This window comes from Crocodylus porosus, unplaced genomic scaffold (genome assembly GCF_001723895.1).
Source record: "Crocodylus porosus isolate Cpor-Errol unplaced genomic scaffold, CroPor_comp1, whole genome shotgun sequence".
NCBI classification, from domain to species: domain Eukaryota; kingdom Metazoa; phylum Chordata; order Crocodylia; family Crocodylidae; genus Crocodylus; species Crocodylus porosus.
The window spans coordinates 68,786,541-68,807,677 of NW_017728947.1; the positions used below are offsets into that span (position 1 = coordinate 68,786,541).

At 40.6% G+C, this 21,137-nt stretch overlaps 1 protein-coding gene across 2 annotated transcripts in view; it reads left to right on the plus strand.

Moving 5' to 3' along the window:
• The first annotated feature begins 27 nt into the window (after positions 1-27).
• The window catches only part of ARHGAP5 (Rho GTPase activating protein 5), a 66,886-nt gene continuing 45,776 nt past the window's right edge, over positions 28-21,137 (plus strand). The window contains exons 1-3 of one of the 2 annotated variants that reach the window (XM_019551504.1): positions 28-240; positions 7,437-7,547; positions 12,836-16,741. In XM_019551504.1, coding sequence (XP_019407049.1) covers positions 12,989-16,741 — 3,753 coding nt within the window. In that variant the 5' untranslated portion in view covers positions 28-240; positions 7,437-7,547; positions 12,836-12,988. The remainder of the gene's footprint in view (positions 241-7,436; positions 7,548-12,835; positions 16,742-21,137) is intronic. The other variant, XM_019551503.1, reaches the window with a different exon arrangement.

A 21,137-nucleotide genomic window follows, 5' to 3' on the forward strand; every position in this document is an offset into this window, starting at 1 on the left:
GGGAAGCCGTGAGGTAAAGTTAGGGGGAGCGAGCAGCTCCGTCAGCAAGGCGGGAGCCGGCGAGGTTCGGCGGCCGCCATTACTGAGCCGGGAGCGCCGGCGGGGCGCGAGGCGGCGGCGGAGAGAGCCCCGCGGGCGGGAGGCGCCGGTGGGGCCCGGCGAAGAGAGCGCGTCCTGGGAATGCCGCTGCCGCCCGCCGCTGCCGCGGAGCAGCCGCAGCTGGAGCCGGGGCTGAGCGAGGTAGGCGCGGAGCCGCCCCAAGGCGGGCAGGGACGGAGAGTTCGCGCCCCCAGGCGCGGGGACGGGGCCGGGCCGGGCTGGGCCGGGAGCGGAGCGTGCCGCCAGTCCCAGCCAGGTGCCGAAGGCCCGAGCGAGGGGAGCGTGCGAGGCCGCCAGCTGGTCACGGCTTCCCGGGGAGGCAGGACGGAAGCGCGCGGCGCTGTTTCTCTCGTCTCCTCGCCCCCCCCCCCTCCCCGGCCCCTGCGCAGCCCCCGGTGCGATCCTGCCCCCCGGGGGAAATCTCCTTGGCACGAAACCTCGGCAAACTTGGCGTCCCCGAGGCTACGCTCGGCGCCTGCCGGGGGCTCCGCCAGGTGGGCTGCGAGGGGACGTGAAGCGGACGAGGGGGAGCCGGGCGGCGACCCTGGCAGTTTCTACCGCCTCGCCTTGCCTTGCCTCGCCTCGCCCTGCCAGCGTCTAACCTTTAGACTTTCTCCGCCCAAGAAAAGCACCCGAGAGAGACGGAAAACAGCGCTGTGCTATAGGGCTAGTGGCTGGGAAGCTTGAAGCTCGTCCTAAGAATTTGAAACCAGCAATGATGGGGGGGGCGTAGAGGAAGCAGTGCCCCCTGCACCACAAACCCAACCTGGAGCTCCCCTGCCTTGTAGATGAGGCTTTCAGTGTCTTTAGTGTTAAGGATTTGCTTCATAGGTGGGAGAAAAACGTTTTAATATCTAGACCAAAATAGGCCTGTAGGTGGGTGTGTGTATTCTTAAGTTGAGATTGGCAGGGGTAATTAGTGTTATTTATTTAATTTTCTTCTCTTAAACTGCTGCGATTACCAGAAATTATTGAAAAAGTATATGCTGCCGGGTGAAACAGCGAAGTGGCTAGCAGCATTTGCTGATGAATTGCACGTCCATTTTAACTGGGTTCTTTAGAAGGCTTTCCCTACCGTTGAAATGAATTACAATGTTGATATCAGTGTGCCGATAGCATAAATGAATGAGGAGTTAGTAGATTAGATTTTTTTTTGCTGTGTTGATGTCACTGTGCCCTACCTTGTAAGGTTCTTTGAAATGAAAGCTGTTTGCAGCAGTGACGTTGGTCACCTCCATCCCTGTGTTAGGCCTCCCTACCTTCCCCAAATGAACTTAAAGTAAATAACTAGAACTGGTAGGATTGCAAATGAATGCTTAGGTGCATTTTTTTTGTTTAGGGATTATGTTTTTTCCTCCTGTTTTCTTGTTTAGGAACAATAATACGTGTCTGTGGGGCTAGGCTACAGCTTAAATTTGCCAATTAATAGAGTACTATATATATAATATTCTATTAATATTACAGTCTGTTTTACATACGTGTGTGTGTATATTATTACAGTCTGTATAATGCCTTGCATAATGTTTTAGGAGTTTTACATTATCACTAGCTTGTTGATATCTTGAACAAACCTATATGCATTTTTAAAAGGGTCTTTTGGATCCTTTGATTGGAATGTAAATAGGTTAAATTGTGCAGTTGTGAATAGGATACAAGTAAATCACTACAAGCAAATGTCATCCTTTAGGTCATAGTGGCCTTCATTATTTTAGTGATGTTGCAGTGCAAGGAACATAATTAATTCAATTAAATAAGTTATGCTCAAAATAAATTCTTTCAAATACTGTTTTTAGTATCAGTAGAGAAACAAGGTGTATTTTCTTTGAGGTTAAGAATAAGCACCCTTTTAAACCTGTAGTTATTTTCTCAAGGTTTTTTTTTTTTGGTTTACAAAGTTCGCATAATCTTACTAGGCTAGTCTGTATGTGTTCTCTCTTCTGAGAATTATTATTGGAGAAGAAAGCTAGTAAAACGATTAAATTTTTCTCTATTAAGGGGATTAAAAGGATGTTGACCATTTGTTAAGACTCCCAAAGGTGCTTTCTTAACAAAAGGTAAATCCCTTGCAGTAGTCTCTTTAGGGGATGCCTTGCATATAATTTTAAGTACTTTACAAAATTATTTTTAGTAGACTAATAGGCAAGATGCTCCTAAAATTATCTATAAGGCATCCTTTGGATGTAATGCTCTGACCTTTACTGAAAGAATATGAGTTTGCTTCTGAAGGCCAGGTGTGTACTAGAAAGTGTTGCTAGCATAGCTGTAATGGTCAAGAGCCTAAAAAGATTGCAGTCTAATGTAGGCAGGAAAACTCCTAGTGTAGATGCTTATTTTAGCGAAAAATCCCTTTGCTGGATTTTTATTATTTGGAGAGATGGTTTCACTATACTGGCAAAAGAACTCCTTTTGCTAGAATATGCTGCGTTACCACTAGGGGGCTTTGCCAGTACAGCTACAGTACCCTTTTATATTGACTAGCCTCAGTTGGCTTTTCCATTTTGGATGGGCTTTTGGAGTTAAGGAGCATCTTGTGACATGGTGGATATGAAGGTGTTCTACTGTATATGGGTAGTCACTATAGAAAGCCACTTAATAAATAATTCATTTCTTGGGCTACTAGTCCTATTGTATGTAGTCACATAACTTTGCTAATTGTGAAAAGAACTGATGTGAGGGGTATTTTTTTTTCCTTGTGTTGCTAATAACTTAATGTCAGACCCTTTTTCCAAAGATTTCTAACCTGAAGTTAGTTACCTGAAAGAGAGCATTCTCCATTTTTCTCTCTTGTTTTTTGGAAGCAGTTGGTATATGGTAAATGTCTCGGATACTTTTCATCTTTTTCTGTGCTGCTGTTTACCCTTTTTGCATGGGCCTTTATTAAATTATTGAAGTGGAGAGGAAAACACTTTTCTAAAAGTGTGACTGCAAACTTTCTACCCAAACCTAGCAGGAAGATTAGGGGCAGCTGTAGTGCCTAAAACAACTTTCTAAAACTGGATCTTTCTAATTACCCAGTGTCCCTTTTCAGCCTGGAAAAAAAACAAACTTTAGTCTGTCGCTGTCTTTTGGATATTATTTAGTTTGTCCTTGTGAATTGAGACTTTTCTGTTCAGGTTCGTGTTGTGATTTTCATGCATTTGCACAGTTCTGAAGTTTTTTTTTGGCAGGTTGCTGCTAGAGAAAATTGTATTTACTTTTTTTGTCTTAAATTTTAACAATTTTAGAAATATCTGACCTAATTTAACTTTCTTCAAATGTAAATTTTGGTCTTGATTTGAAATTTTCCTATTTATAATACTTAACATTTGCTGTTTGGATTGTGTTCTTCATTTGTACATCTCTAAGGACTTTGCAAAGGTGAATAAGCAGTAATTTTATTTTGAAGTAATAGAAACTGAGAGAGAATTGAGTGACTTGCCCAGAGTTGCTCAAGAAGTCATTGGCTTTGTAACATCTCCTCCTTAAATATAAAGGCTATTTCATCCATGTGGCACCAGGAATATGGGTTATTGAGTTCTGCTTCAGCTTCTGTATAATCTCTGTCTCTTCAGTCACTGGATTTCAGTCTTGCCTTTCCTGTGCCAAACAATTTCTAATTTAGTTTCCCTTTTTCTTTTTATTCCCCCCACTTCCCCTCCCTCTTCCTTTCCATCATCACTTCCTTTATTATATTCACTTGCTGGTTGAATTCCCCTTGGGAGTCTTCCTAGTAACATTTTTTGAATCCTCACAAGTAAATCTTGTAGTAACTTGTAAATGAAGGATCTGATCATGCATTCATTGCCCTGAAAAGCTTCTGTTGATCATTATGAATGTGTTCAAGGAGAATTTCTCTATACCAGGACTACACGATCGGGACTTGTGTCTCCCCTAACTTTGTGTTACTTTTCTTATTTGTTTGCTACTATTTTAATGCACATCTTTTTGCTACCATTTATTTACAATGATTTTGTATCTCAATTGAACAGTATCTTTTGGATATTTGAAAATCTGTAGAAGATCAGTAGTCTTAAGCAGAATTTCAGAGTTCTGTAATGCTGATAATTTGAATCTTTGCTTTTTACTAATATGCATGTCATTTTGTTTCTAAAATTCTCAAGGTAATATGAGTTTTGGGATAGTTCCTGACTATAATTTTAGTTCATAGTTTGCATTACTTTTCATTTACTAAATAAAATATTTGATGAAAATAATTGCTTCTAGAAGACAAGATTTTATTCATAGTTTCATGTAGTATATTGTATTTAAGATTGAAAACAAAATTAATCCATATCTAAATACCAGGAGTGAATTGGGGGTCTTCAAACTGGAAGTAAAAGAACATGACATTTTGTGAATTCAGCAAGGGACGAATAGCTTGGGTTTTATGTTTGTCTTCAGTATTGCCTTGAATAGTTGTGTATCATCCAGTTTATGAAGTGAAGATAGTGGTAACTTGAACGTATTATTAATTAGGAAAAATATTTCTTGAAAACTCAAATGCTATACATCTAAGAACTCTGGAATTGGAAATGAATGATCACTTGAATGACCCATTCTTATCCTTTTGTTTTGCATGGGTATTACATATTGTTTAAACTAACATTTAAAGTATCTACCGTGGTGATATATAAATAGGGTGACTATATATTCTAGTTTGACCAGGACAGTCCCAGATTCTTTAGGTGGTACAAGCCAGTTTGTCAAAAGTCCCAGGCAAGGTGGGTGGATATATGGCATCTTAGGATGACCACATCCTAGTCCCTACATTCCTTGCTCCTGCAGAGTGGCAGCAATGCTTGCCTGCCTGGCATACCATTCTGCTGCTCTTCCCCTTCATGGTCCGGCCCAGGACTTTTGACCAACTGTCTGGGACCAGCCTACTGAATCAGGGACTGTCCTGGTCAAATCAGAACACATGGTCACTCTGTATATCAACCACCTCTCTGCAGTTTATTTTGGTATTGCTCAGTAGGGATGTGAAAGGTTAAACGATTAATCATTTAACAGACAAATGAAGTGATAATGGGCTAGTTTACCGGTTATCTTTTACCATGGGCAGGCACAGTCTAACAGGGAAGTGGGGAAGGGAAGCTGTATGGTGCCCCTGAAGGAATCAGAAGGCAGCAGGGCAGGCAGGAAGGAGGAGTGAAGATGGGGAGAGGTGAGGGGTACTAGTACCCACAGTGTAAGAGGAAAACAACCAGCAGCCTAATGATTCATCAATTAAGCAGTTAGCTGCTTGTTCAAAGGTGCTCCCTCCCAGTGCAGGGCTTCAGATGGGCTGTGTTGTCTGACTGGTTTTACCTCTATTCCCCCTCCCCTACAGTCAGAGGACCCAGCAGCAGGTGCGTCTGATTTCCTGTGTTATAGGTTGATGGTTTAACTGATATAATTAGAGGAGGTTAAACAAATATTTCTAAACAATATTTACATCTCTATTGCGCAGTTGCACTTCCTGAATTTTCTGCTTTAGCTCTTGCCTGGTATCTGTGGGTTTTGATTTTACTAGTATAGTTTGTCATTTGGTATAAATAACATAGTATGGTTATCACTTCTATTAAAATTATTGGGGTTTGTGAAGGTGTCTGTAGAGGATGTGAGGTAATGCGATGAAGTAATGTTATTACTGTGGTTGGGCCTGAGGCTGTTTTAACATTTGGAGATCCATTTGGATGCTAGGAACCAAATTCATGTGAATACTAGTAGTTGGGTGAGGATGGTAAAAACAGTTGTCCCTTGCTCATTTGAGGTTCATGTATTAGACCCTGCTGAGGGTGCGAAATAAGGATCTTAAGTATACCAGACCAGGGGTGGGCAAAATATGGCCTGCAGGCTGGATCTGGCCTGCCAGGCTCTTTCATCTGGCCTGCAGTGCTCCCCAACAAATTGAATCTCGCCCAGCCCTTCCGCCCACGAAGGTGAGATTGAGGCACCCATGTGTACAACCAACCCCCCAACATACCCTGTTGGGCCTTGTTCCCAGCCTTGTGAGCAGAAGGGCTCTGCCTAGCTAGCAGCTCCTGGGTGGGGCTTTTGGTGCAACTGGCATCTGCTCGCTTGGGGCAGCAGGTAAGGAAGTGGTAGGACTGGTGGCTGTCGGGGCGTGGAGTTGCACCTGGGCAGAAGTGGAAGTGCAGCACAGAGCCTGTGCCCAGAGGGACGGAAGTGTGGAGCTCAGCTGGGCAGGGTGTAGGTGTGAGGGTAAGGGTGTAGGGACCCCTCACTCACTGCCCTCTTGGCAAGTGGCCATTGCTGCCTAGCAGCAGCAGGCAGGGAGGTTAGAACGCTTGTGCCTGGTACAGGTGCAGTTCTGGCCAGTGGTGCATTTCAGGAGGGAGTGGAGCCTGCCCTATTGCCTGCAGCTCCAGCACTGGCAGCAGGGAAAGCCCCACACTGGAGCCAGCTGCTTGCCCTATTCCCTGCCTGCACAGGTCTCCACCTACACTCCGCTGTGGGAGATTCCACTGCCATGACCTGGAGCATGCTCTGTCCCGGCCTGTCCATGCGTACCCCCTACGTCCTTTCTAAGTACACCTGGGGGTATGCGTACCCCCGTTGACATTCCCTGGTCTACATTGTTTAGCTTCTCCAAAAGAGGTCTCTGCCTATTCAATAACTTGTTCTTTTTCCTGTTCCTCTTCGTTTAAAAAAAAAAAATATCTATATATCTATATATATATCACAACTCTTGAGGACAGCTGTATCCACCCCACTTATTTCCATGTGCTAGAGTTCCGTGATCATGACTCATAATGATACTCTTAGCTCTTAACTTCCTAGTTATAAATATACCCCAACACTTAGGCCTGTACAGTTATTTAGTTACCTATTGTATATTTTTGTTATTAAAAAAGCTGTACCTTGGACACCTAATTAACAAATGCTAAATTTTACAAGAGTCTGACAATCTCGCAAATTTCTAAATCACTGTCAAGATCCAGATAAGCACAAGCAATTCGTAACTTATCTTGGTTTACTGGATGACTATCTTGAATCATTGTTAAAGGGCTTGCTTTTCAGGAAAGACTGAGTATATGTGCATCCTATGACAGTCGAGACTCGTTCAAGTGTCAAGTGAGGCTTCTAAAATCCTGAGTCATTTTGAAATTTTTGGTCTAATAACAAACATTCATGATAGACATGTTTTGAATATTTTTGTACTGTGCCATAACTTAAGGATGGAGTTCTAACTTGGATTTTCTGCCTGGCCTCTGAAATAATATATATTTTTAATTTAAACTAAAGTAAATCATTCTGATGAGTAGTTTGAAAGGTTTTTGCACCTTGTCACATACTGGCTTTCTTGTGCCTTTATGATTTTGAAATTATTAATAGATCATAATGTTCATTTTCAGGTTCCTCAGGGAAGGATTCATTGAAAGACACCATTTAAATGCGTGACATCATTGCAGGAAGGTATCAGCAGGATAACCAACTTCTTGCTTTAGAACCTTATTTTTATAAGGGTAAGTTTGGGCTTTTGATTTTAATGTTGTTCTAGGGAGAAAAAAAGAATAGATACTGATCACTCCACCTTACTTTTTCAAGTGTATGTTGAGATTTGATAGCTTGTCAGACAGTGTCCCATGGCAAGACAGAAAGTTCAAGAGAACTCTTCACAATATTATGTTTTTCTTTAGTAAACTTAATTCATCAGTCCTTCTATAGGGTTGCAAAAATAGGAACAATATGATGGTGCGATTCATTAGCAACCCCAAAATCTTAGAAGAAAGCAGACTACAAACCCACAACAGCCACAAAAAAGAGGGGAAAATGGAAACCTTTTTGCGTTTGTTTATTTTTTACTGATTTCAGTTTCTAATGAGATATCTAATGTAATTTGTCTGTGTTGAGTAATATAGTTTATTTCTGTAACAGGGTTATTATTATTCATATTTATTTAAAGAACATTTTATTGTACACAGCAAATCCATTCAGTTGGTACACATTAAAATGCCTGTAAAGAAAATGTAAAGCTAAGAGATTGATTAAAAAAAAACAAACAAAAAAAACACGGTGGGGAAAAAGACCTGTTGTGTAATTTAGGCTATTTTCCTGTCAGTGTATTGTGAGTTTTTCACTCAGAATATTTACTGCTAGTGTGATTTTAAACTTTCCCCACTGGAAGATTTTTGATTAATTGAATACGTCTCAAACTTTTTCTGCTGATATTCAGAATATATTTTAATTAGTTCATTGTAGTTATAGAACCTTCTGATTGCTTTCATTTTCTTCTGTGTTTAATCTCAAAATGTTTACAAGTGTTTAGGTAACTTTCTTTTATTTTGCCCAAGCGTGGAGCTTTAAAAGTGATGTTGTATTTTAAACCCAGCAGTCTCATGATCAAATGTAGGAAAAAGGAGTTGTGGCATACATAAAGAAAAGGGTTGTAGAAATTAAAAAGAATGCATCAAATTGAATTGCTCACACAATTATGTTTGAAAATGTTTACCTTTTAGAATTTTGAGTAACTCTAAATTTAAGAATAAGAGAAACACAAGAATGTTTTTCTGTTTTATTTTTACCTCTCATTTGCCAGCAGTTTGGCCACAGTCAGTTTTACTATTTCTTTTACATTCAGTTTTTCCTGCCTGTATCATCTTTCACTGAGCCACAGGGGAAATAAAAGATGAAAAATTTAAGACTGAATCTGTGTGGTTTTATGGTATGCAGAGCACCTATAATAGTAATATTAAAATCATTTTATATCCCAACCTATCCAGAGAGTGGTTACTAAATCTTTTAACTGGATTTGAAATTTTGTCTTTTTATGGTAGTAAATATTTTAAAAAAAATAAATAAGACTTTGAATTCTAATTTATAGTCTGTTTGAATTCTTACTGCATCACAGTAAAAAATATATATATATAGTGAAAATGCTGACTAAACTTCTCATTGTTGTTCAGATTATATTACTAAACTGTGCTTTGTTTTTTAAAAAAACAAAATTGCTTTTATTTGTAGTAATAGAACTGGTAATTCACAAAGGATTTACTTTTACTAGGTGGCTTAGCCGAGAGAAACATTTTAGTTCTGAAGTCCCTGAGTCGTAAAGGGCATAAGCCAGCATGAAGGAATTTTACACTATCCTAAATATTTACTGTTTTTGAATGTGTTTTGAAGACTGGTGGCAAATAGCATTAGACTATTTCAAAAATGTTTTTCAGATTCCTGTTCAGTTACAAAGGATTTTGAATTTTTTCAGAAATAAGGCCCCAAACTACAAGTGCATATTGGATAACTTTTTATTAATTTGAAAAAGCCTATTAACATAGTACTGCTTCATGACTAGAGATGTTTGTTAGTGCATCATATATAAACCAAGCTGAGTTTATGTTTACTTTCCTTTTGTAATGAAATGTACATTTTGTGTAAAAAATTACACTTTTTATTGACAGCATTATTGCTGGGATAATACTGTAGGTGAAAGCTGTTAAATTCTGCATTACTTGGTATCATTAGAAAAATTAGCTTATGTAAATCTTTTGTTTCTGAACAGCTTAGTACTTTTTTAGGTAGATGTTATTGGGAAGCTATATTGATAGTATTATTTTCGTTTGCAACATATGAAATCCCTCAAAAATAATTTTTGAATATTGACATCTTAAGGCTTTGTGGCTAACCCCTAATGTAACATGCTAACACCTTTAAATGCCTTAAAGCACTTGTTGTCCAGCTCAAAGTTCCACCATTCCAGGGTGTAAACTGGGCAGGATTATCTCTGATCCATATAAATTTGCAACTGTTCTGTTAAGGTGTGGCCACTTCCCCCAGCTGTGCCACTCAAGTTGAAGTCCTCCAGTATCCCAGGATGCAATGGTCTCTCCCCATATGGTGTTTCTGTACACAGCTGAAGATGGTGACACCATGAGACAGGGCAGGGCTGGTGGAGTGGGAGGGTAAGGCATGGAAAGCCAGAGCCAGTACAGCAGGATGCTGCTGTTGGTTGGGCAGAGTGTGGCCCAACGCAAGAGAGAGAAGAAAGTGGCATGAGGTGGTTCCAAGGATGTGGAGGGCACTACAGGGGAGGCTGTGGTGCTGGCTCTGCTGCCTGGCTTGATAAAGTGATGATGGCTACGTTGCTGCTTGGCCCACAAGTATTGCACTGTGCCACCCCACTGGTTTCCTCCCATAGTGCCATGCTACGGCTGGTGGGAGCATCTGGTGGCAGTGGCAGTGGGGGGAGGGGACGAGGTAGACAGAGAAGGTTTTTAACTCTGTGCTAGCACTAAGCTGGTCAACATTTGTGTGTGGCTTAAAGCATAATGTGTAACAAGGCCTTTAGCTACTAATAGTAATAATACCTTTTATTGGTGTTTTCCTGATTTGAAAAAAAATATATGTTGTAATATTTGCATGTTAATTTTACAACTATTGACTTACATTTTGGCAGATTTTGGAATATCTATAATGCCAAAACACTTCACTTTTTTAGTAGAAGAAATGCTCTGGAGATCTCATCCAGATGCACTGTTGGAGGTGGATTTCCTGAAATGATAGAAATGAAAAGAATAAATTAGGTTTTCTGATGACAGAATTCACATATAAAGACTAGACTATCGTATTTTGTAACCCAAATAGATTTTTTTTCTTACCACTTTACTTATTTAGAGAGGCACTTATTTATATTTATTTATATAGGATATAGAGCCCTAATACATATGGAAGTATGGTATTTTAGCCCAACCATAGTCATGTAAAGTCTGCTCACAGTGCTATCTAATATATCTTGTTTTCTGATAGAAATCTATCAAAATGGATCACAACTACTAGGCCACATTATTTATCAAATGTATTTTGGATTCCCAGGTCCAAATAAATTCATGATCTTTAAATGTAATAGATAACTACTAACTTATAATTTTTTATCTGCCAAAAAAGTTGGGTCTTAATGATTGCTTTTGAGTCAGAAATCACTGCAAATTTAGAATAACCAGAATGAAGTTTGGGTATCCGTATTATGGTTACTTTCAAAACCTTTGTTTTTTTTCTATCAGGAAGGTGAATGGTACAAAGTAATACAGTTGCTCTTTTTTGTATTACAGTAGTAAGAAGTATCACTTCAGAATTCTGTACACTAATTTGTAGAGGTTCACTGATATATCTGTCATATCAAATCAGCACCGATATAAGGAAAATTACCATGATTGGCTTTTTTTGGCCAGTGTAGCCGATAATTCCACCAATTTAATAGGCCTTCTGGCCAGGGCCCCTGGATGCAGCATGCATATGTGCAGCTGCACACATACATGTGGCCAGGAATGCAGCCAGAGAGCATGGAGAGCAGTGCCCTGCAGGTAAGTCTGTGGAGGGGAATCAGTGTGGGGTGGGGTGTGTTTGGCATATTGAGGCCCCCATGGTGAGGGAGGGAGTGTGTTAGGAGCTGGGGGTGCTACCCAGCCAGAGCGGTGAATGAGATTTGGGGCCAGGGCAGGGTGTGGGATGGAGCTCTGTGGATGACACGGGGGGGCAGCTCTGGGGATACTGGGGGAGATTGCGGGGGGCATGTCCCCAATGCCCAGATTTGTACACAGGGTGGATGTGGGGTGCCCACTATGGGTTCAGGGCGTTCTGCTCTGCTTCCTTTGCCCCAGCGGCCCTGTGTTAACCACGCATCCCCTACCTGACCAGCAGTGCTGGTGGTGGTGAGTTGTGCCTCTTGCTGCTGAGTGGGTTGGGGATGCATGGCCAATGAGGAACCCCTGGGGCAAAGACAGCAGAGCCGAGCCCTGAGTCCCCAGTAAGCAGCCTGGATCCACCCTCACCCTTTTTGGCTCCGCTCTGTTTAAAAGCGTCTCTGTGTTTAAATGGTGGTGGTGAGCTTTAGTTCAAGTGCCACCAGTACTGGGATGCCTATCCCTTAGATAAGCCACCTGCAACTCCGCTGTGGGTCCCATTTACTGCCATGGCTAAGCAGCTGCTCCTGTCCCTGTCCCACTCCCTCTCTCACCATGGAGGCCTGGATCTGCTCTCTCCCTTCCCCCCCACACCTCTTCCCCTCCACAGACTTACCTGGAGGATGCTGCTTTTCATGCTGCCTGTTTGCATTTCTGTAAATCAGTTATCAAGTTGGTATTGGCCAAGAAAATCTTTATCAGTGCACCCCTAAATATTTGTATTTCTTTGACCTCTTAGTTGAATGACTTGTCCTCCTTAAGATAAACTTTTGAAATTTAGTTTGTATTTAATTTTTTTATTTTTTCTTTAGGGGGTGGGGAGGGTTTAAGTATGTGTAATAGTCGCAAGCTTTTGATTTTTATACTTTTTCTGTTTTTTAACCATTTTCTTATTGAAACGTACTTAAGAAATAGCATGCCTATTCCTGCCATGTTTGTAAAATCAAAATTTTGGTAAGCAGAAAGCCCAAACTTGTACACACACATGAATAACTATTTGTGTTAAAAACTGCAGTAGAACTACTCCTATGGTGAGATATGTGTATACAAGATTAAGGCTATAGAGAACAGTTTGTAAAATCCTAATTTAGATGGAGATTTTTTTATTGTTTCTCTTGCCTTGAGATACATAAAGGATCAAAATAAAGAAAACAGTAGAACTGAAGATGCGTACACTGCTGCTAAATGCACGGTGCCAGCAAATTGGAAAAAATGCAAATTATTTTTCTCAATTTCAGTTAACATTAATGCCTAACAGTAGTGTAACAGTTATAGCTGAAATGTTTTCAGGCAGGCCAATCTTCAGATTGCAACATAAGGTAATATTAAATTGAAATATCATCTCTTTTCTCTTATAGGAAGATGACCCACTTAATCTTGAATATCTGAGTTTCTCATGGTGATGAGCAGAAGAAAGAAAAACAGAATATCAATCCTGTAACCTGGGATATACAACTTCAATTCATAAAGACTTTTTTCAGAATGAAAACCACGTGCAATTACCTTGATGAATGCAGAAGGATGAGAGGAAAGTTATGATGGCAAAAAACAAAGAGCCTCGTCCCCCATCCTATGCTATTAGTGTTGTTGGACTATCAGGAACTGAAAAAGACAAAGGTAATTGTGGAGTTGGAAAATCGTGTTTGTGCAATAGATTTGTTCGTTCAAAAGCAGATGAATATTACCCTGAGCATACCTCTGTGCTTAGCACAATTGACTTTGGAGGACGAGTTGTTAATAACGATCACTTTTTGTACTGGGGTGACGTAACACAAAGCAGCGAGGATGGAATAGAATGCAAAATTCACGTAATTGAACAGACAGAGTTCATTGATGATCAGACTTTTTTGCCTCATCGGAGTACGAATTTACAACCATACATAAAGCGTGCAGCTGCCTCCAAATTACAGTCGGCAGAAAAATTAATGTACATTTGCACAGATCAGCTTGGCTTGGAGCAAGACTTTGAGCAAAAACAAATGCCTGAAGGGAAATTAAACATAGATGGGTTTTTATTATGCATTGACGTAAGCCAAGGTTGCAATAGGAAGTTTGATGATCAACTTAAATTTGTGAATAATCTCTATATCCAGCTATCAAAATCTAAAAAATCTATAATAATTGCAGCAACAAAATGTGATGAGTGTGTGGATCATTATCTTCGAGAAGTTCAGGCGTTTGCTTCTAACAAAAAGAACCTTGTAGTGGTGGAAACATCAGCAAGATTCAATGTCAATGTTGAGACATGTTTTACTGCATTGGTACAAATGATGGATAAAACTCGTGGTAAACCTAAAATAATTCCATATCTGGATGCCTATAAAACACAGAGACAACTTGTTGTTACGGCAACTGATAAATTTGAAAAACTTGTGCAAACTGTGAGAGACTATCATGCAACTTGGAAAACTGTTAGTAATAAACTGAAGAATCATCCTGATTATGAAGAGTACATAAATTTGGAGGGAACAAAAAAGGCCAAAAACACATTTTCAAAGCACATAGAACAACTTAAACAGGAGCATATTAAAAAACGAAGAGAGGAATATATTAATGCATTACCAAGAACTCTTAACACACTTTTGTCCAATCTTGATGAAATTGAACACTTGAACTGGTCAGAAGCCTTGAAGTTAATGGAAAAAAGGCCAGATTTTCAACTGTGTTTTGTGGTGCTAGAAAAAACACCTTGGGATGAAACTGACCATATAGATAAAGTGAATGATAGGAGGATCCCATTTGATCTCCTTAGTACATTAGAAGCTGAAAAAGTTTATCAAAACCATGTACAGCATCTTGTATCTGAAAAGAGGAGGGTTGAAATGAAGGAGAAGTTTAAAAAAACTCTTGAGAAAATACAGTTCATTTCACCTGGACAGCCATGGGAAGAAGTTATGTGTTTTGTGATGGAGGATGAAGCATTCAAATACATCACTGATGCAGATAGTAAAGAAGTGTATAGTAGGCATCAGAGGGAGATAGTTGAAAAAGCCAAAGAGGAGTTTCAGGAGATGCTTTTTGAACATTCTGAGCTCTTTTATGACCTGGATCTTAATGCCACACCCAGCTCAGACAAAATGAGTGAAATTCATGCAGTTCTAAGTGAAGAGCCTAGATACAAAGCTTTACAGAAGCTTGCACCTGATAGAGAATCTCTTTTGCTTAAACACATAGGATTTGTTTATCATCCAACTAAAGAAACTTGTCTCAGTGGCCAAAATTGCATGGACATTAAAGTAGAACAGTTACTTGCCAATAGTCTTTTGCAGCTGGACCATGGTCGCTCAAATTTGTACCATGATACTGCCAACATTGATAAAGTTAATCTTTTCATTTTGGGTAAAGATGGCCTTGCACAAGAGTTGGCAAATGAAATTCGGACACAATCCACTGATGATGAATATGCCTTAGATGGAAAAATATATGAACTAGACCTTAGGCCGGTTGATGCAAAGTCACCTTACCTTATAAGTCAGCTATGGACTTCTGCCTTTAAACCACATGGATGTTTCTGTGTGTTCAACTCTATTGAATCGCTCAATTTTATTGGAGAATGCATTGGAAAAATTAGGGCTGAAGCATCTCAGATAAGGAGAGACAAGTATATGGCTAATCTTCCATTTACATTAATATTGGCTAATCAGAGAGACAGTGTTAGCAAGAATCTACCTATTCTGAGGCACCAGGGTCAACAGTTAGCCAACAAATTGCAGTGTCCTTTTGTAGATGTGCCTGCTGGTACATATCCCCGTAAATTTAACGAGACTCAAATAAAGCAATCTTTGAGGGGAGTGCTAGAAGCAGTTAAGCATAATTTTGATGTTGTGAGCCCTGTTCCTACCATCAAAGATCTGTCAGAAGCTGACTTGAGAATTGTGATGTGTGCCATGTGTGGAGATCCATTTAGTGTGGATCTTATTCTTTCACCTTTCCTTGACTCTCACTCCTGTAGTGCTGCTCAAGCTGGCCAAAATAACTCTTTAATGCTTGATAAAATCATAGGTGAAAAAAGGAGGCGAATACAGATAACAATATTATCATATCATTCTTCAATTGGTGTAAGAAAGGATGAATTAGTTCATGGATACATACTAGTTTACTCTGCTAAAAGGAAGGCATCCATGGGAATGCTTCGGGCATTTCTTTCAGAAGTACAAGATACTATTCCTGTCCAGCTGGTGGCTGTTACTGATAGCCAGGCAGATTTTTTTGAGAATGAAGCTATTAAGGAGTTAATGACTGAAGGAGAACACATAGCAACAGAGATTTCTGCTAAATTTACTGCTTTATATTCTTTGTCTCAATATCATCGTCAAACTGAAGTTTTCACATTGTTCTTCAGTGATGTACTGGAGAAGAAAAACATGATTGAAAATTCTTACATGTCTGATAGCACCAGGGAATCAACACATGCAAGTGAAGATGTTTTTCTGCAGTCTCCCAGGGGAAGTTCTCTTGCTTATAATTACTATCCGGATTCAGAAGATGATACTGAAGCACCACCACCTTACAGTCCAATTGGTGATGATGTGCAGCTGCTCCCAACACCTAGCGATCGTTCAAAATATCGCTTGGACTTGGAAGGAAATGAGTATCCTGTTCATAGCACACCACTCAACTGCCATGACCATGAGCGCAACCATAAAGTGCCTCCTCCTATAAAACCTAAGCCCCTTGTACCCAAGACAAATGTGAAAAAATTGGACCCAAACCTTCTAAAAACAATTGAGGCAGGCATTGGTAAAAACCCCAAAAAACAACTTTCTCGAGTGCCTGCAGCACCTCCAGAAGATTTAGACCAATCTGATAATTATGCTGAACCTATTGACACTATTTTCAAACACAAAGGCTTCACTGATGACATTTATGCTGTACCTGATGATAGTCAGAATCGTATTATTAAAGTTAGAAACTCATTTGTTACAAACAATGCCCAAGGAGATGAAGAAAACGGGTTTTCTGATAGACTGTCTAAGAGTCATGGGGAAAGAAGACCTTCAAAATACAAATATAAATCTAAGACATTGTTTAGCAAAGCCAAATCTTATTATAGGAGAACACATTCAGATGCCAGTGATGATGAAGCGTTTACCACGTCTAAAACAAAAAGAAAAGGAAGACATCGTGGAAGTGAAGAAGATCCACTTCTTTCACCTGTGGAAACATGGAAAGGTGGAATTGATAACCCAGCTATAACTTCAGATCAAGAATTAGATGAGAAAAAAATGAAGAAGAAAACGCACAAAGTAAAAGAAGATAAGAAGGTAAGTTAATGAGCCTTAATTAAGTAGTCAGTACATGCTTTTTGGAATATTTTTACTCTCCCAACTTAAAATACATATTATTTAAAGCCTCTTTTTTTAATGAGGCATTAAAAAGCAGCATTAGCTTATGCTTGATCAGTCTTGCTTCCTATGTATAGTCAAAGAAATACATATTTCTTTTTGAGGGTTTTTTTATATTTTTAGCACAGCACAAGAGAGTACAAGACCTTATTTTTGTAATTGAGTATTAGTTGCTCACAAAGCTGTATTTTCAGTTCATCTGCAAACATATGGAAGGTGGTGGCATTGCTAATGTGTAGAAGCATAATTCATCTTGAAGTTCCTTTCTCATTTAGTTGGGCATTGTTGCACCTTGTAACCGGTGTACTCTTGACCTGCGAGCCTGGGTTGGCATGTCTGGCTTGGCACAGAAGGGATACATGACTGGACATGTGGGGAGTAGCGGCGAGTAGGAGTCAGGTGGCTTGAAGTGTATTGGTTGTATGAAAGGTTTATTGTACTTACGCTACCGATGGTCGCAGCGTAGGCAGGAGAGCTGGCTTGTTCAGTTACAGCATGAAACAGAACAATTTAAAGGGGTCTGGTGGTTCACGGGGTTCCTGAGCTGAGCCCGTGCTTTCTAACCCGGAGGCTAGGTGCGGCTGCCGGAATCAATAGTCCCAGAACTGGTCAACAGCTCTCACACAGGGAGAAACTATAATCCACTTTCAATCAACAAACTTCCGAGAGCTCTTTGACGAGAAGAACAGACGAACTGGTGAGGAACGAAGTACGCCAAATTGAAGATCGGCTGGCGGGGAGAAGAGGTCTGCAGGTGGCCAATCTGTTGACTGTGTCTCTTTGGTGTGCGCAGATTCTCCGCTTAATGGTGGGAATCTGGTCTTAGTTATAGTCAGCGGCGACCAATCACTACATGCCAATTGTGAATATTTACTGACCGCCAATTACATTCTTACACCAGTGACCTAGATGCATATTCATCTGACCTAGATGCATTATTCAGCTGACCTACTTTACTGCCCTCAGCAGGTTCAAAAGGTCAAACGTGATTGGCACCTGCAATTCTTACCATTGCAGACAACAAGCTTCTTAAGTATGGAGAACAAACTTTTAACAAACTCCAACTGCAATGCTTCCCTCAGCAAAGAAATAAAGGCTACTAGTGCTGAGGGGTCTTTATGGCCTGCGTCCTTACTAAGTTATAATGGTCTTTTGCTTTGCTGGCATTGGCACTCTAACTGACGGGTAGAATTCAGACATGACAGGCATGAAAAGTTAAAGTTGGCTTACTAAAGTTACTACAGTTTGCAGGCCTGGCAGTTCGAGGAGGGAGCAGGGGCAATTCCATATACTTACAAATTGTTTAACTATCATGGAAGTTTGGATGGTAAGCAGAGAACCCTGCAGTACTTTTTTTGGATACTTGTCTGTGACAGCTGTGCTCTGAAATTTAACATTTTGTTTACAGTATTTGGAAATGCACATCAGTTGCTCTGATTGCAAGGCTGTGTAAAGATGTATTATAGATAGTACATCTTGAGTGACTGAAGTCTATTTTTGGTTACTACACAGATAAGTCAAAGGTCTGCTAGCCTGATTTCAATACGTGGGAAGTTACTGGAGCAAATCATAGGGAAGTACATTTGAAAACATCTGGAAGATGAAAGGCTGAACACGAGTAGCTAATGTGCATTTGCCAAACATGGTTTGTTCCTTTTGACAGTAACTGGTTGGGTGGATGAAGGGAATATAGTGGTTATAATGCATTTTAACTTCAGTGGGGCTTTTGACAAAGTCCCACATGACTTGTACTCATGGAGAAATGTGGGCTAGACAAAAATTACCAACACAGGTGGATAGACACCTGGTTTAGTTGCATTAAGCAAAGGACAACTGTAAATGGATCCAGGTCAGCATAGGACTCCATTCAAAACCTCCTATGAATGTTCTGTCCTGGATCTAGTGCTGTTCAGTGTGTTTATTCATGATTTGGATGTTGGAATAGAGTTTCCTGAGCAGATTTGCAGACAACACAAAACTGAGAAGGATTGCAGCCACACTGGAGGATAGGAGTAGAATTCAGAAGGATTTTGGTTGGAAAGCTGGGATAGCGCCAGTGGGATTAAGTTCAGTGCTGACATATGCAAGCTGCTATGCTTGGGGAAGAAGAATCAAAAGCACCAATACAGAATAAGTGATAACTAGCTGTATGGCAGTTCTGTAGAGAACTATCTTGGAGTTTTGGTGGATCACAGACTCAGTGCGAGTCTGCAGTGATGCATTTGCAAAGAAGGCAAATTCAGCTTTGGGCTGCATCAGCAGGAGTATTATGTGTAGGATGAAGGAGGTGATAATACTACTCTACTCTGCCCTGGTTAGATGGCATCTAGAGTACTGAGTGCAGTTTTGAGCTCTGTTTTTAAAAGGACATGGAGAAGTTACCAAGGTTCCAAAGATGAGTGATAAATGATGAAAGGGCCTGCAAGGCAAGCCATGCTAAGAGAGGTTAAAGGAAATAAGCATATTCAGCAAGGAGAAAAGACAAGAGGGGACAAGATACCAGGCTAAGTATCTGGATGGCTGTCAAAAAGAAGGAGAACACCTTTTTCTCCCTTGCTCCACAGAGTACGATTTATAGCAGTGGCTTGAATTAGTAAGTTTAGATTAGATTTAAGGAAAAATGTCCACGGTATTAGAATACTGAGGCTGTGGAATAACTACCTAGGGAAATTGTGTAATCTTCGCTGGGGGGTGGGGTTCAAGAAGAGCCTGGATAAGCTTTACTTGCATGATTTAGGAGTAGCAATGTCTGGACTGTGCTGTGAATAGCATTAGTTGGAAATCCAGGAGACCCCTGCACGTACGTTGGAAATTGGAGCAGCAGAAGAATGAAATAGAGCTGCTCAATGAGCTTGGTTAATGAAACAAGATTGGAGAGAGAGGACAAGTTGATAGAATGTATGACAGGATAATAGAAAGGAGTTTCATTCTCTAGTAGCGTGTGGAATTGTGTTTGCAGTTCCCAGGTTGCAGTACAGAAATACATGTTTGGTTTTCCGTGTTTCTGGGATTTGATTGTCACATGGAGCCAGAATTTTTTTCCCTTCCTGTTATTCGTGTTACGGTTTTTCGTTTTTCTTTTTTTGCCTTCATCAGAAGCATTGGGTGCTGGCTACAACCAAGGCTAGTAATTTTGACGGGGGTGTGCTGAAGCTTTTGCTGGGACTTGAACGCTCTCCCCATCCCTGGAGTTTTCTGGCGAGGGGGTCTTGCTTCCCTGCTCACAAGCTGGTTGTCACCTTTGGCAATAGGAAGGAATTTTATCCTGTGGTCTTGTTGTCAGACTGAGGGTTTTTGTTTTCCTCTGTAGCAGAGGGTATGTAGTTTTCCCCAGATCTCTCAAATGTATTTTAACAAACTGCTTCCTGTCTTCGCAGTGACAGTACATTGGTAGTGTCCTCCTTCCCCTCTTTACCTGTAGCAAGTTAGGATGTCCTTGATGTTTTCATGCATTCTGCCTGATACACTGGACAAACAATATTCATAAACAATTAAGGATAGGTTAAACAAGTACTTCTTTAGGATGGTTTAGATGGGGATCTTGACCCAGGGGGTTGGAATGATGACCTCTTGAGGTCCCTTCCATTCCTACTCTTCTCTGACTGTATCATCTTAGTAACGTTGCCCTTTGTAGCACCTGTTTCCCTTGAATTAAAGTTTGTATTGACTGTGTTCATATTGACCTGAATGACATTTAAAAAAAACTTTATTTGAATAAAGGGGAACATTAATTTTTTTTAATGGAGCTTTCTGAATGACGGTATTCAATATTTAGCCCAATTTGAATAGTCTGTGGATGATTAAAGGGCCAGCAGGCCAGCACAAACAATATAGGTAGGTCTTTGTACCCATTAGATATTTGCAGATTCGCATAGTTAGGAAGACATTTATTTTGAAGCTATACTTTTTTGGAAAACTTAAGTAACTTTTTGAGACTTCTCTAGAAAATTTTATTGTTATGGAAAATATGGTTTAGTATTGTGTTTGAAGACAGTTCTTATATAATAAATGGCATTGTCTGCCTGTCCACAACAGTCTTGGAGTAGTACTCTGATTGATTGATTAGTGAAACAGCCAATTGGTGTGGAGCGCTGCCATGATGGAGGGGGGAAGGCCAGTTGGCCTCTCCCACTCACCCCTCTCTGCTCCATCCCTGCTGTCATGGCAAGGCGGGGGTTGGGGTGGGGCGAGGCCAGCAGCCCTGGAGGCAGTGGTGGTGCAGGGTGCTGGTGGAGGGGGATGGTGGGGCAGCCCTCACTATGCTCTTGAGAGGCAGTGATGGTATGGAGTGGTGGGTGACAGTGCTCCACCCCGC